Here is a 12790-nt window from a genome sequence, read left to right as displayed (position 1 = left end):
CTAGTGATGGTACACTAGTGAAAGGCCCCGGGTCATGTGCTTACCTCCTCTCTTCATGTGGTGTTGAGCAGATTTTCAGTCTTGCAGTGCCTGTTGATTCAGAGCCATGAGGTCTTTATGAGTGAGTGTGCGTTAGGGTCCTCTCAAGGAGTGTTAGTCTAAGTGTCGATGATCTGGCTGGTTGAGAAAAAAATTGTGTATTCAGTTGCGTGATGAATAATGATGGAACCTTAGACAACTGTAGAACTTAAATATTTTCACAGCATTAATTTTTGGCGAATGGAGCATGATAGAATACCTAGGCTCAGCAACACAAGAGTGGCAAGTTTTGGATGCAGCTTAAAGTGTTGACTGGTCCCTGTGACTGCTGGAACCCCTAGTGATGGTGCAATATTGCAAGGCCCCAGGTCATGTGCTTACCTCCTCTCTTCTTATGGTGTTGAGCAGATTTTCAGTCCTGCAGTGCCTGTTGATTCAGAGCCACAAGGTCTTCATGAGTGAGTGTGCGTTAGGGTCCTCTCAAGGAGTGTTAGTCTAAGTGTCGATGATCTGGCGGGTTGAGCTCGACTGAACTCAAACTTGCTGAAAAATTTTTAAAAATTTCATGAACATACACAATCTAGGCCTAAACAATGATGAAAACCTCTTAAGTTTAAGATTATGGCCGTCAAGGACATGATTCATTCCACGACAAGCTAAGTCTTTGAATTTCAAGATGGCCACTATAAATTGTTCCAAATTATCTACATGTACTTAATTTAGACTTTGTGACTGCAATTGACAAGGAAAGTTCCGAGTATTTTTGAATTTTCATGTTGTTCACCGCAATAGACAGACTGATTTGTAATTATAAACAAGCCCGTTGGCTTCGAGGGTCGCAACTGGTGAGGCTGATGATGGCTGAGGAGAGATAGATAAAAGGGTAAATCACAGACTAAAACTCTCCAAGGCAAACATCCCATCACAAGTTTAAACTGGGGAATACTCTGGGGAATCCCCAACAATGCACTGCACCTTACGGAGGTAAATACATGCTTTCGATATCTGCCCTAGTTTACTGCAGACTACCAAGGCTCATACACGGTCCCAATGTCCACTGTGATAATGAAACGGGCAGGGGCCATTGTGCTCACCGTATAGATATTTGGTGGTTAGGAATTCATCCTGGTTAAGAAACATGCTACATATTTAGTATATAGGTCAAACCAAAGTCGGTATGACATGTGATGTATCGTTGCTTGGAGTACCTACCATAAAAATATCATCAAAAACAAGTCACTGATAAGCGAGATATTGCACTTTTTACTTTTTAGCTACGCTGGCTGTGCAGCATAGCTTATGGTTTGTACTGGCCGAAAGTAGTTCCAGCAAAATAGTTGCATTTTCATCAGAATTTGCTGTAGCTGGGCCAGGAAATATGCCAGGATACCAATATTTTGAACAATGATGAGAACCTCTTAAGTTTAAGATTCTAAAATACCTTGGTACCGTAAAGTCAACTTTTAAATGGAAAATGCATAAGCCTCGTTCTGAGAGCGGAGTGTTTTGGACACGCAACCAAGATGCTCTACCAAAGTTCCCTCGGGTTGCACTAAAATGTGGAAACCATGCACACGTCACGTCAATGGAATTTCAGCTCACTTCAGAAGTTTGAGGCTCTCAAAACACTGCTTCAAACACAAATCAGTCAAGGAAGCATCAACCACCCTAAGTTTTTTAATGAGCACTACACATATTTGCCGAGAAAAACGCTCCAAATAGCCCATTTGCGCGGATTTTAGCATCACTTGAGCGAGCCGATGCGGACTTCCTATGCGCGCTGTACAAAATGTACATGTCTCATTTTCTGTAACGTTGCCGTAACATAATGTAAACAACGGCGCTACCGGCGCTCCGGCCGGGCCGGCGATGGATGGAATTTGCCAAATTCGCACATATTCAAGTTATTTTCTTGGCCTATCTTTTTAAGTTTGAGGTATTTTAGAATAGAAATTGAACCCTCGGCTTCGGCCCTTGGTTGAGTTACCAAGACACTCTCGGGTGGAGCTAAAATTTCGTCCGCTCGGGTTTGGACTGTATTTTAGCTCCACCCGAGAGTGTCTTGGTAACTCAACCAAGGTCCTCCGCCTCGGGTTCAATTCCTTAATTATAGCCGTCAAGGACATGACCCCTTTGAATTTCATGATGGCCACTATTCCAAAATTTCCAAATTACTTTAGACTAGGTGACTTAAAAATATAGCTGTTGGCAAGGAAATTTCCAAATATTCTTGAATTTTCAAGTTGTTTGCCGCAATAGACCTATATACTCAGTCTACGATCCAGACCTGGAATATGTAATTGATATCAGTTCCCGCGTTATCTGATGGCCTCGGTTTGGTTTACGCTGAGTGGCATATCTGCTGCAGGCAGGACACCCTCAATATAGCCATAAACTATTTCCGGGATGGAGAGGCATCCGTGATTGACTGGATAGCAATCCAAAAGAAACAACCCCAAGCATGTTGTCTGTTGGACAACTAACTAGCTACTAGCTCATGCTGACCACATGGGCTCCATCCACCCATGTGTGAAAGAAAAAAAAAATTCACAAATATTATAAACCTATGGGGCTATGCTAACTAATATAAGTGGACATTTGGGACATATTATCAATGGTAGTTGATTGAGCTTGGAATCAGTGAAACCTCGAAACCAGTGATAAACCTTGGAATCAGTCCTTTGGTTTTGTCTTGTTAAAATAGGTCTCGATCCCATCAGTGTTCGGTTTGTTGTGCGGATATTTATTTACTATGAACTCAATGCATGCCAACTGGTTGCTAACTTAGAATGTCCCGTTTGTGGATGTGGGGGGGGGGGGGACTGGTTATGCTTTTAGTGTATGTAGGCCACAAACGAAAACACCCTACGCTTGCAATAGCCTATACATATATGAACAGTTTGTCTTTACTTTGACGACTACCATTAACTTGGATTAGTTAACTTCCTACGTCAAACACTGCAGCAGCAATCTGTTTGAGTCTTAAAGGGACAATATAGGCAGCAGCTAGGCAGGCAAGATAAAGTTACACAAATTCGCCAATACGGGTCTCTCACATCTCACAGTATGTCGAAGTGATTCACCTTTGCACGAGGAATATATTTATTGCTGAATCTGACATGACGGCCCTCACTGTGTATATAAGTCACCTGAAGATGGCCAAATTAGCCCCTCTGCTCCTGCCTATAGTCCCTCTTTAATGACAAGATGCATTTAATTTAAGAAACATACACAAATAGGTCTATCTAGGCTAGCAGGTGGAAAATTCAATCATTATTTCACCACAAAGAGCTGCTTCTGGCAGCAGATATGATACAGCTACCGGGGCGGGCGGGGACTATTTCTTTGTGGGGCCTTGTGGTTCAGCGTCTCCAAGGAATTCTATTTTCAGAGTCCAATGGGGGGGGGGGAAGTGGGGGGCCTTCCCCCAATGTACTGGCTAAAACCGGTCACTTTCAGAGAACGGGGGAGGGGGTTTGGGGGACTCATCCCTCAATGTACTGGCTAAATATGTCAGAAGGATGGGGGTTTGGGGGAACTCCCCCATGTCAAACAGTTGTGTGAGTTCACTAGAGCTTGCTCTTAACATATTAATAATATATGGAATACAAAACAATTACAAAACCTTTCTTTTGCTTTCATTGAAAAGAAATCATTATATATTTGCAATTGCGGCCCGTCATGAATATAAGTTTATTTTTTGACGACAACAACGCATTTCAAATGCATTCCATGATGACGTCATCCTCCACAAAAAGGTGCTTTCTGGAACTACTGGCAAATTGCTATCATTAAACTCAGCTGGGACGAGATTGGCAGTTGGAAAGGTATAAATCGTGATAGGAACGCACCAGATTTCACGCGGTACTTTGCACAGTGATTCCACGGTTTAGTACTGACTATTCCAAGGTTTATCACTGGTTCCAAGGTTTCACTGATTCCAAGCTGTATCAACTGCCATTATCAATGAGGTATATGTACTAATTACTTCAAACTCTACAATGAACTAACTTAACTAATGGTGATAATGCCCTAGCCATAGCAACCACTACACCAACGCCTAACTGACACATGCATACTAGTGCAGGGTATACAGAATGTGCATCAAGGAAGTAGGTCATGTCCTTGAGTTTTAACTCTGATTTGCAAAATTATTTCAGTTTAAAGCGAACTGGAACCGCCAAGCCAGTTCGTATGACCTCGTTTTCATTTCCCGCGTATCGGGTGATCAGAACGAGGCATGACTGAAACATGGCGCCTAGCTGTCAATCATTCAGTGACGTCACTACTATGGAATTTACTACGAAAATTCATGAATGAAAGATCGCATGACTCACGTGATTCTCACATGATTCTCAATGATAACAAATTGAGCTGCGCATGCTCGGGCACTGGGGGCGGAGCTACAAATCTGAACTCGACTTTCTCGGGCGGTGAAAGTCGAAAAGTTGAATAAATCGCTCGGCGGTTCCAGTTCCCTTTAAGATGACTATATTTTGATACGTTAGGACAATATGTACCCATGGGTATCATACATCAACTGTCTTGAACTGTAAGCCTCACAGAACATGGCACCCAACATGTGTCTCTCAACATGTTTGACCCCATCTATCATGGCTTGTGGTTTGTACTGGCCGAAAGTAGTTCCAGCAAAATAGTTGCATTTTCATCAGATTGCTGTAGCAGACCTGCAACCTGTTACGATTTTCCGTATTTAGTGCGGATTTTGGCTGAAAAACGCATTTTAGTACGGCGTTACGGAATTGCTATCAAAACTACGATTTTCAAAAAAAGTTCAATTTTTTTTCATTTCGTCGATTTCGTTTTGTTGATTTCTGTGCACCGCCAAGTCTCGCGCAAATCACATTAACTTTTTCAAATTCAAATTCAAATTCAAAGCAGTTTATTGAGCCAGATGAATACTACATTCATATAGGTTTAGAAAATACAATAAACTGGTGCGGGATAGAGAGAAGATGCAGAGGAAAGTAAAACAGGCAGGGATATGTCTTAGGAAATGTACCCTGACCATCAGCGTGCGGAGGTGACGTGACTAGAAATGATAATAAAAAAAATAAAAAAATAAAAAATAAAAAAAGCGTTAGAATCTACAGAGAAATCATATAACACTAACAGCAAAATAAATGCGTTATAAAATACATGTATGTATATTACAAAAGATGAAGCAGGCACGATGTGGAAAAGTATTGACAACATCTATTAAATTGAAGTTTTAGTTTTGATGGAAAGCTATGTAGAGGCTTCATAAATACAGTTGGCTGCTTGGGTTAATGTTTCACCACTAGAATTAAGGATATAGAAGACCTGTTTCTCTTTGTCCAGCCCAAGGACCCTGTCTGGCAGTGAAGACAGCAGAGTGGTTCTTATAAGCTTAAATTTAAGACAGCTAAGGAGAAAGTGGGTTTCGTCCCCAATAATGTTTTGATTTAAATCATTTTTACAAAAGTTACAAAATCTTTCATCTCTGGGGGTTTTAGGGCGTGAATAGCGTCCTCTTTCAATTTCAAGGTTGTGGTCACTAATTCTAAGCTTAGTATAAAATCTTGCCCTTTTGGCCAAATACATATGCATTATGATACTGCCAGCGTTTCTCCTGCGTTGCGCACGACTCACTCTCAGATTACAATATGGCGGATTTCGATTTTGACGGCTTGAATTTGATGCGATTTTCAAAGCAATTTTCCGATGCCAAAGCGCAAGCAGGGGACTCCCGCTGCTGCTGGTAGTGCTGCTGGAGATGCTACCCGTAATAAACAAAGGAAGCAGTCATTTCGAAGTGAATATAGTGACGAATGGAATGAGCTGAAACCCTCGGAGAAAGGACCGAGTTTCATGCGATGTTCGGTTTGTCAAATCGACATTAACATTGGACACGGGGGTCGGGACGACTGCCGGCGCCATATAAACAAAAAACCTACTGAAAGTTTGTGATAATGAGTCATTTATGTGTTACTGAAAGACCCCCCCAAAATACTGAAAAAGTGACAAATTCAGGGGGAAAATACTGAAAAGGGTATTTAGGGGTTGGCAGCTCTGCTGTAGTGTAGGCTAGCTGGAGCTGGACCAGGAAATATGCCAGGAAACCAATATTTTGAACAATGATGAGAACCTCTTAAGTTTAAGATTATAGCCGTCAAGGACATGACCCATTCCACGACAAGCTAAAAGTCTTTGAATTTCAAGATGGCCACTATTCCAAAATTTCCAAATTATCTACTTACTTTAGACTAGGTGACTTCAAAAAATAGCTGTTCGCAAGGAAATTTCCGACTATTCTTGAATGTTCAAGTTGTTCGCCGCAATAGACCTACTGATTGTAATTGGGAATATCGTCCAGATCTTCCAGTGGCTGCCTCTCCCAAAGTGCCCCGGACAACATGACACATGCCCTATATAGCCAAGCCATAAAAAAAATGATATTTTATCAGATTCAACCGAGTTCATGTTTGGATGATGCTTGATACATCATCAGCCCTATAAATTAGGCATGACTGTGAACATTCATCTATCCAGGTCACCCTGGAGAATGTATTCCCATGACATCCGGCCTTCCGACTAAGCAAGCACACTGCCCCGGATAGTGCTCGTTGAGGCCTGGGAGAACGGCTTCCTCACAAGAAAAACATCCAAAATGTGCGCTTGTTGGTAAATTTTCTAAAATAACTTGTGCCCATCTAGTAACATGGACAATATGCACTAAATTTGGAGGTAAATTAACCAGCAGATTACTCTGTGGTGAACACATAACATCCATCGGTGCATATTTTATAATTTGATGCAAATCATGCTTGAAGAACCTTATTACAGTTGAACCTCCATTAGCGGACAACTCTCTATTAAGGACACTAGTATTGGTCCCAAATTGGTTATTTTCAATCAATTTGACAGCTTTAATCAGGACACCTCTCTATTAAGGACAACAATTGTCAGTCCCGAGGGTGTCATTATTAGAGAGGTTCTACTGTATATCACAAAAAAATTTTCCTAGGAGAGGCAAGCTCGGCAAACTGGAAGGCCTGAAAAGATGCTTGGCAATTTGGGGAATTGATTCTCCAGGGTGCAGGTGTATGAAAGTTTTTCAACTTCATTTACTTTCAAGAGCCTTCAGGCTCTCCTGAACCCCTTGTCACACAATCTTTTCAGAAGGTTGTTTCCCTCTCGAGATGGCATTGAATTACCTTGAAAACAAGGTATTAGAGAACAATCTTTTTAAGCTTTACAAAAGTTTAATCTGGTGAGCACAATGGCCCATGGCCATTTCATCTGTTCATGGTTTGTTTTGTGTTGCAGGTTTGGTGCAGCATTGCGACCAAGGAGACCTACCATTTACAGTTAGTCAGTGATGCACACACGCCAGCTCAGTATAGGTAAGTCAGGCCCAGTTATTCTCGCAGGCAAAGTTAGTCAGTCCAGCACTGTTAATAGTAAGTTATGCACAGTTGGCAAGCAGCCACAGTTAGTCAGTCAGGCTTTATAGTGAGTCAGCCAAGTTTTCTTTTGTGCCATTGAGCCGAGAAGAATAATATTATTCAATAGATTCAAAACTGGTGAAACTGGCCTGAAACTGTTCCCCCCAAATCCACTGCAAATGACATGCATAACATTACTCGAGATGAGCACATGGTCCCTGTACCATTTCATTTGTTTTTGGCAATGTGTCTGCTGGCATATGATAAGTAATGGTTAAAAACCTAATCCGACAACACCTTTTCCTTGGAAAAAATCTAACATACTTTCGTTTTTTTTCAGGGTGATTGGTTCGCTCTCCAATTCTAAAGAATTCGCACAACACTATAGCTGTCCGTCAGGCACCCCCATGAATCCTGTGAAAAAATGTGAGGTGTGGTGAGGTGGCGAGATACACTTGTATTCTACTTACGGTAAAGATGTAAAAAGGGGAAAGTGGAAAGAGGGAAGAGGGAAGTTGAAAATGGAAAAATATTGATATCTGAGGAAAGGCCAGGTGGTGATTTTCAGCAACGGGTAGCAGATGATCAATGATCGATTTTAAAACAAGCCTGACAAGTCAGCCTCTTGTAGCTACGTTTACTGCCAGTACCTTGGGTACAAAGCTTGAGCCTGCATTGTAGGCATTAGGGTTTTAAGAGTCGAGGGGGATCAATGAAGGTTTATCTACCTGGGGGGGGGGGGGGCAAGGACTCTTGTTGTTTGGCTCCCGCTGTTCAACCACTTCTTAGATGTTTCTTGGTTGTAATTGGGACGACGTAATGCCATGTATTCCGCCATACATCATGACGTCATTAGAAATTTGGGTCCATAGTACATGAAGCATGCCTCATGACACTTAGGATTGAAATATTGGTTCATTGTTGTGAAGTTAAAACTTCATCTCCTTTGCGGAGCAGGAGGAGGTGCTTTGCGGCAGACGCCATCAGCCCTTGGTGGTCAAATAGAAAAGTCAGAATTTGAGGACAGGTAGCCTGACAACTCGGCAAGAAAAATCTCAAGCTGAGTACTGCACGTAGGGTGTAAGGTGTTAGAAATGAGTATACCAAGGGATGGGGTCAGTGAAGGCCTATAAATCTTCACTACATATGGGGGAGGGGGATAGCTATTGGCAGCATGGTCATGTCAGCTGCTCATTACATTGGATGACTTGACTCGAATATGCTATGGGCGTGCAAGGTATAAGTGGTTTTAACAGCTCATGTTTTATTTGAGCCCAGCTAGTAATTTTGAGCTAGGTTTCAGGGGTTTGGTCTTCGAAAACAAATAAATTCAAATTCACTATTGCAATGAAACTGTATGTCAATACCTGCAGCCTTTATCAAACCAAGGGATTATGAGTTTTACCTGCAGATGAGCTATTCTTTTATTGCTCATCACAGCGATAATTGTCAGGTCAGAGTGACATAATTTGCACAGTGCTTTATAGAACCTGTGTGTATTCTAATTTGTCGGTATGATTCTGCATGTTGTCTGTTTGATGATTGTTAATGCCATTGGTGTACAATGTATTTACTGGCACAGGAAATAAGAAATAAACAGTGCCGCTCAACAGTAACCAGACGTACAGAAAGATAAAAAATTTACCTGTCAAAGATATTTATTACAGTGAATGACTAAAAAAGAGAAAGTACATGTACTTGGTATCAGGAAAAAGATATTCAGGTTACTGTTTTGATTCAGAAGGTCTGTGCAGGTCGATGGGGATAGATCGCTGTGGTTTTGCCATAAAGTAGTCCATGTTAATTTTGAAGAGTTAATATGAGTTGAAATAAATCTGCCAGGAAGGAACTTTGCCCTATTGGTCAAACCAATTTTGTTAATTGGATAGCGGATGAGGATGAAGTTTTTTCTTTGTCAGTGGAAGGAAAAAATGAAAGTAAACCTCACATGACTATATTACAAGAGGTCCATGTATTGTGAATTAACCGTGTCAGCACACTTGATTCCATCCGGATTTCTTCGTTTCTCTGTTTCTCTGTTTATTAATACCCCTTGTCTCGGACAATATTAGGCCATTTCCCTGGATGCATACTTACTTCCTCAATTGGGAAACATGCCTTAGGAGAAGTCGTGTTGTAGAGGATGACATGATTCTTGTCGACAGTGAAAGATTTCCAATTATGGTATCTAGGTCATTCTACAGACGATATATTGATACTTATTCTTATAACTCGAAAAAGACTAGTGTTTTTATGCAAATTTCATTTTTATTTGTGTCGACATGTGACTTTTGGTGCTAGTCAGTGGGTGTATCAAAAAAAAGTATTTTCAACTTTGGGGAAAAAGGTTCGTAGGTGAGCCCGCTATCCAAGTTACTAAATTTGTGTTGCCTTATATCAGATATATGAAATGTACATACAATTGTAGAAGTGGTTTGTACATATAGTGGAGTTATGAGAGTCACTGCTTGAACAGCACTAATGATGAATGCAAAGTTCTTGTGAAGAGGGAACTACAAATATGTACAGTAGCACCTCTCTATTAAGGACACCCTCGGGACTGACAAGTGCAGTCCTTAATAGAGAGGTGTCCTGATTAAAGTCAAACAGAATGGAAACACTAAATTTGGGACCAAAACTAGTGTCCTTAATAGAGAGGGTGTCCTTAATAGAGAGGTTCCACTGTACATCCAAATATGTGTTCAAAATGTTGGTAGAATGATTGTGCTCATTTTGTGATGCACACAACAACTGCCCTCTCACAGGAACTCTGTAAGCTACATAAGTGGCGATCGACATTATTGCACGCTTCTCCTCCTGTCAGAGTTATGAAGTATGGTTTCAAGAGTAAATATATAGATATATATAAATCTCATTTGAAATCAACTGCAGTCAAGAATGCTTTAGTGACAACCTGGTTTGTATCTCGTCAACATTAATGTCTGAGGTGGGGTATAGAGGTCAGTAGTGACACCAGTAGGGCAGCCACTTTGGATGTTGGCCCCTTCTGACATCGCCCAAGAAGTGCGCCACCTATAAAGAATGTCTCCGCTGATGCTGCCACTTTTCGATACCTCCATTTTGGCTCCAATGACGAGGCATGCCGGGCGCATGACATCAATTTGACGTCCTGAATGGCATATATTCCTGTGGTGACGTCATCAGCATGCCATCACTAGAACTGTAGCTGTATATTCATTCAATGTGTGGTCACAATATATTTCATGTACATCATTAATAGCGTTGATTATACTCAAGATTTTAGAAAGTTATTGTTTCTTGAATGTTCTATATTTTGATATGTGTATATTACTCAAGTTTCATATTCTTAAAAATCTCTCAATTTTTGTTCCTGACCGTAGTTAATGTTCAAGTTTTTAGCGATTAAGATCCGAGGGATAGTTCCTTCGAGTTAGGGCGGTATTAGAATTCTAATGATTGATTGATTGATTGATTTTAATCATCAAAGTTGCAGTATATCTCGTGTTCATTATTGGCCCAATTTGTTCACCTAAAACTTGACAGTAAGAAGTGGAGTGCAAATTTGATTTGACCATTGTTATATTTGCATTCAAGATAGTTCAAAAGCTCGTGGTGAAAAGCCAGAAATTTAGAAATATGTATCAACAAAGAAAACGAGTTTTGAGACCAAGACGCTATACGACATCATCTATAGAGGGCAGCTCTGTGTTGCATCAGAAACTGTACACAAACATTACACCAACTGTCAGTATACACTTTTGGAAGTATCACCTGTAGCACTGCCTATACAGGAACTAGGTGACAAATACCTTTAGTAGTGATGGCCAAGAATGATTTGTGGGTAATCATCCAAGAAATTTATGACTCAAACCATACATGTAGCGTGAAATTACTCTAGTTTCGCACGCCCAACCTCCACTGTGGTAAGCCAGTGTATGTGTACATTTTGGGGGCCCACGACGGGAGTGAGTTTCATTAGGCCTATATACTTGATTGACTAGCAGCAATATGAGCTTGAAAAGAAGGCCTATAAATTACCCCATTACGGGCCTAGAAATGTGCATTATGTAAAGAGCTACCCTTAACTTTGTTAACTAGTTAATTAGTTTGTGATGATAAACTGGACGTTACTCAGCTGTTGCCATGGAAACGGCCTGTATCTCAGAATATGTATTTTTCATACAGAATCTTAGTGAAATGTGATAAGAACTGTAAATATAAATGATTGTTGTAATAAAATGGATGTATTTACATATAAAAGGCACCTTTTTATTATTTCTACCAGTGCAGATTGTCTCATGTTAAATGCTGCCTTGGGTTTTACAGCTACAAGGTGTTACGAAAAACGTTGTCTACTTTTACATTTTGATACATTTGCTGTAAAATAATTTTCAAAATTTTCTCAATCAGGTTTCAAAAATGTTTGTTCTGGATGAATATGAAAGAAGCAAAACAATTGTCACCCTCTCATAAACTATTCTCAAACACCTGGGTTACAATGTGGTAGTGTTTATATGCACTGGGCCTCTTTGCTGCCGCCTAAAGTGGTGTTACCGCTTGGGTTAGTGCAAAATATTGAAACCATCAAAAAGCAGTTAAAAATCTGATTTCGTCGTTTAGTTATAGGTGTTTTAGAAGAGATATTGATACCTCGCTGTCAGTCTAGGTTGTCTCGCCAAGTACCCTGAGGGTGGATCAGCCACTCCAGCCAAAACCTCTAAGAGACATCTTGATTTTGGCCAACATTTTATCCCCACCATAATTGGTCAGCAAACCAAACCTCCCAGTTGGTATCAATTCTTTAAACTCATAGTGACTTTAGCATATCCTCTCACATCCCCCTCTAGCACATTCTTGGGCACGAATACATGACAGAGATGATGCATCCTCGAGGCAATTTAACTTCATAGTGTGCGTGCCGCTTGTGAAATACTGATCTGTCTACTGCCTTCTCCTAGCACCATGGATTTATCCTGTCCATCCCAGTCAGTATCTTTCTGTCAGTAGCCATCAAGATTAAATTCTAGAGGCCATACTTGGTATCCCGACAGACTATGACTCCGCCCACGTTTATACATCTTGACCCTCGATGCATTGACATTGCTAAGCTTTACAGACAATGCGCGTATTTCTTCAATGGTATGGGCAGAGGTAACAATGGTAACACCACTGGAATTTCAGTATGGATGGAGGTAACGGAGGCAGTACCTCTGGAAGTTCAGTATGGGCGGAGTCAATACCTCTGGAAGTTCAGTATGGGCGGAGGCAATACCTCTAGAAGTTCCGTATGGGTGGAGGTAACGGAGACAATACCACTGGAAGTTCAGTATGGGCGGAGG

At 40.9% G+C, this 12790-nt stretch overlaps 1 protein-coding gene and 1 long non-coding RNA gene across 2 annotated transcripts in view; one reads left to right on the top strand and one right to left on the bottom strand.

The window, feature by feature from the left end:
* The window catches only part of LOC135496614 (endothelin-converting enzyme homolog), a 29645-nt gene extending 17934 nt beyond the window's left edge, over positions 1–11711 (top strand). The window contains exons 7-8 of the mRNA XM_064786036.1: positions 7351–7427; positions 7810–11711. Coding sequence (XP_064642106.1) covers positions 7351–7427; positions 7810–7909 — 177 coding nt within the window. The 3' untranslated portion in view covers positions 7910–11711. The remainder of the gene's footprint in view (positions 1–7350; positions 7428–7809) is intronic.
* LOC135496620 (uncharacterized) lies at positions 94–6445 on the bottom strand. Its single transcript, XR_010448701.1, has 3 exons — positions 6282–6445; positions 421–582; positions 94–177 (listed from the first exon to the last, which is right to left on the bottom strand). It is a non-coding gene; the product is annotated as an uncharacterized LOC135496620 (long non-coding RNA).
* Positions 11712–12790: the final 1079 nt, after the last annotated feature.

The sequence above is a fragment of the Lineus longissimus genome, chromosome 12 (genome assembly GCF_910592395.1).
Source record: "Lineus longissimus chromosome 12, tnLinLong1.2, whole genome shotgun sequence".
NCBI lineage: Eukaryota > Metazoa > Nemertea > Pilidiophora > Heteronemertea > Lineidae > Lineus > Lineus longissimus.
The sequence above is the reverse complement of the archived record's forward strand: the minus strand, read 5'-3'. Positions and strand labels throughout refer to the sequence as shown.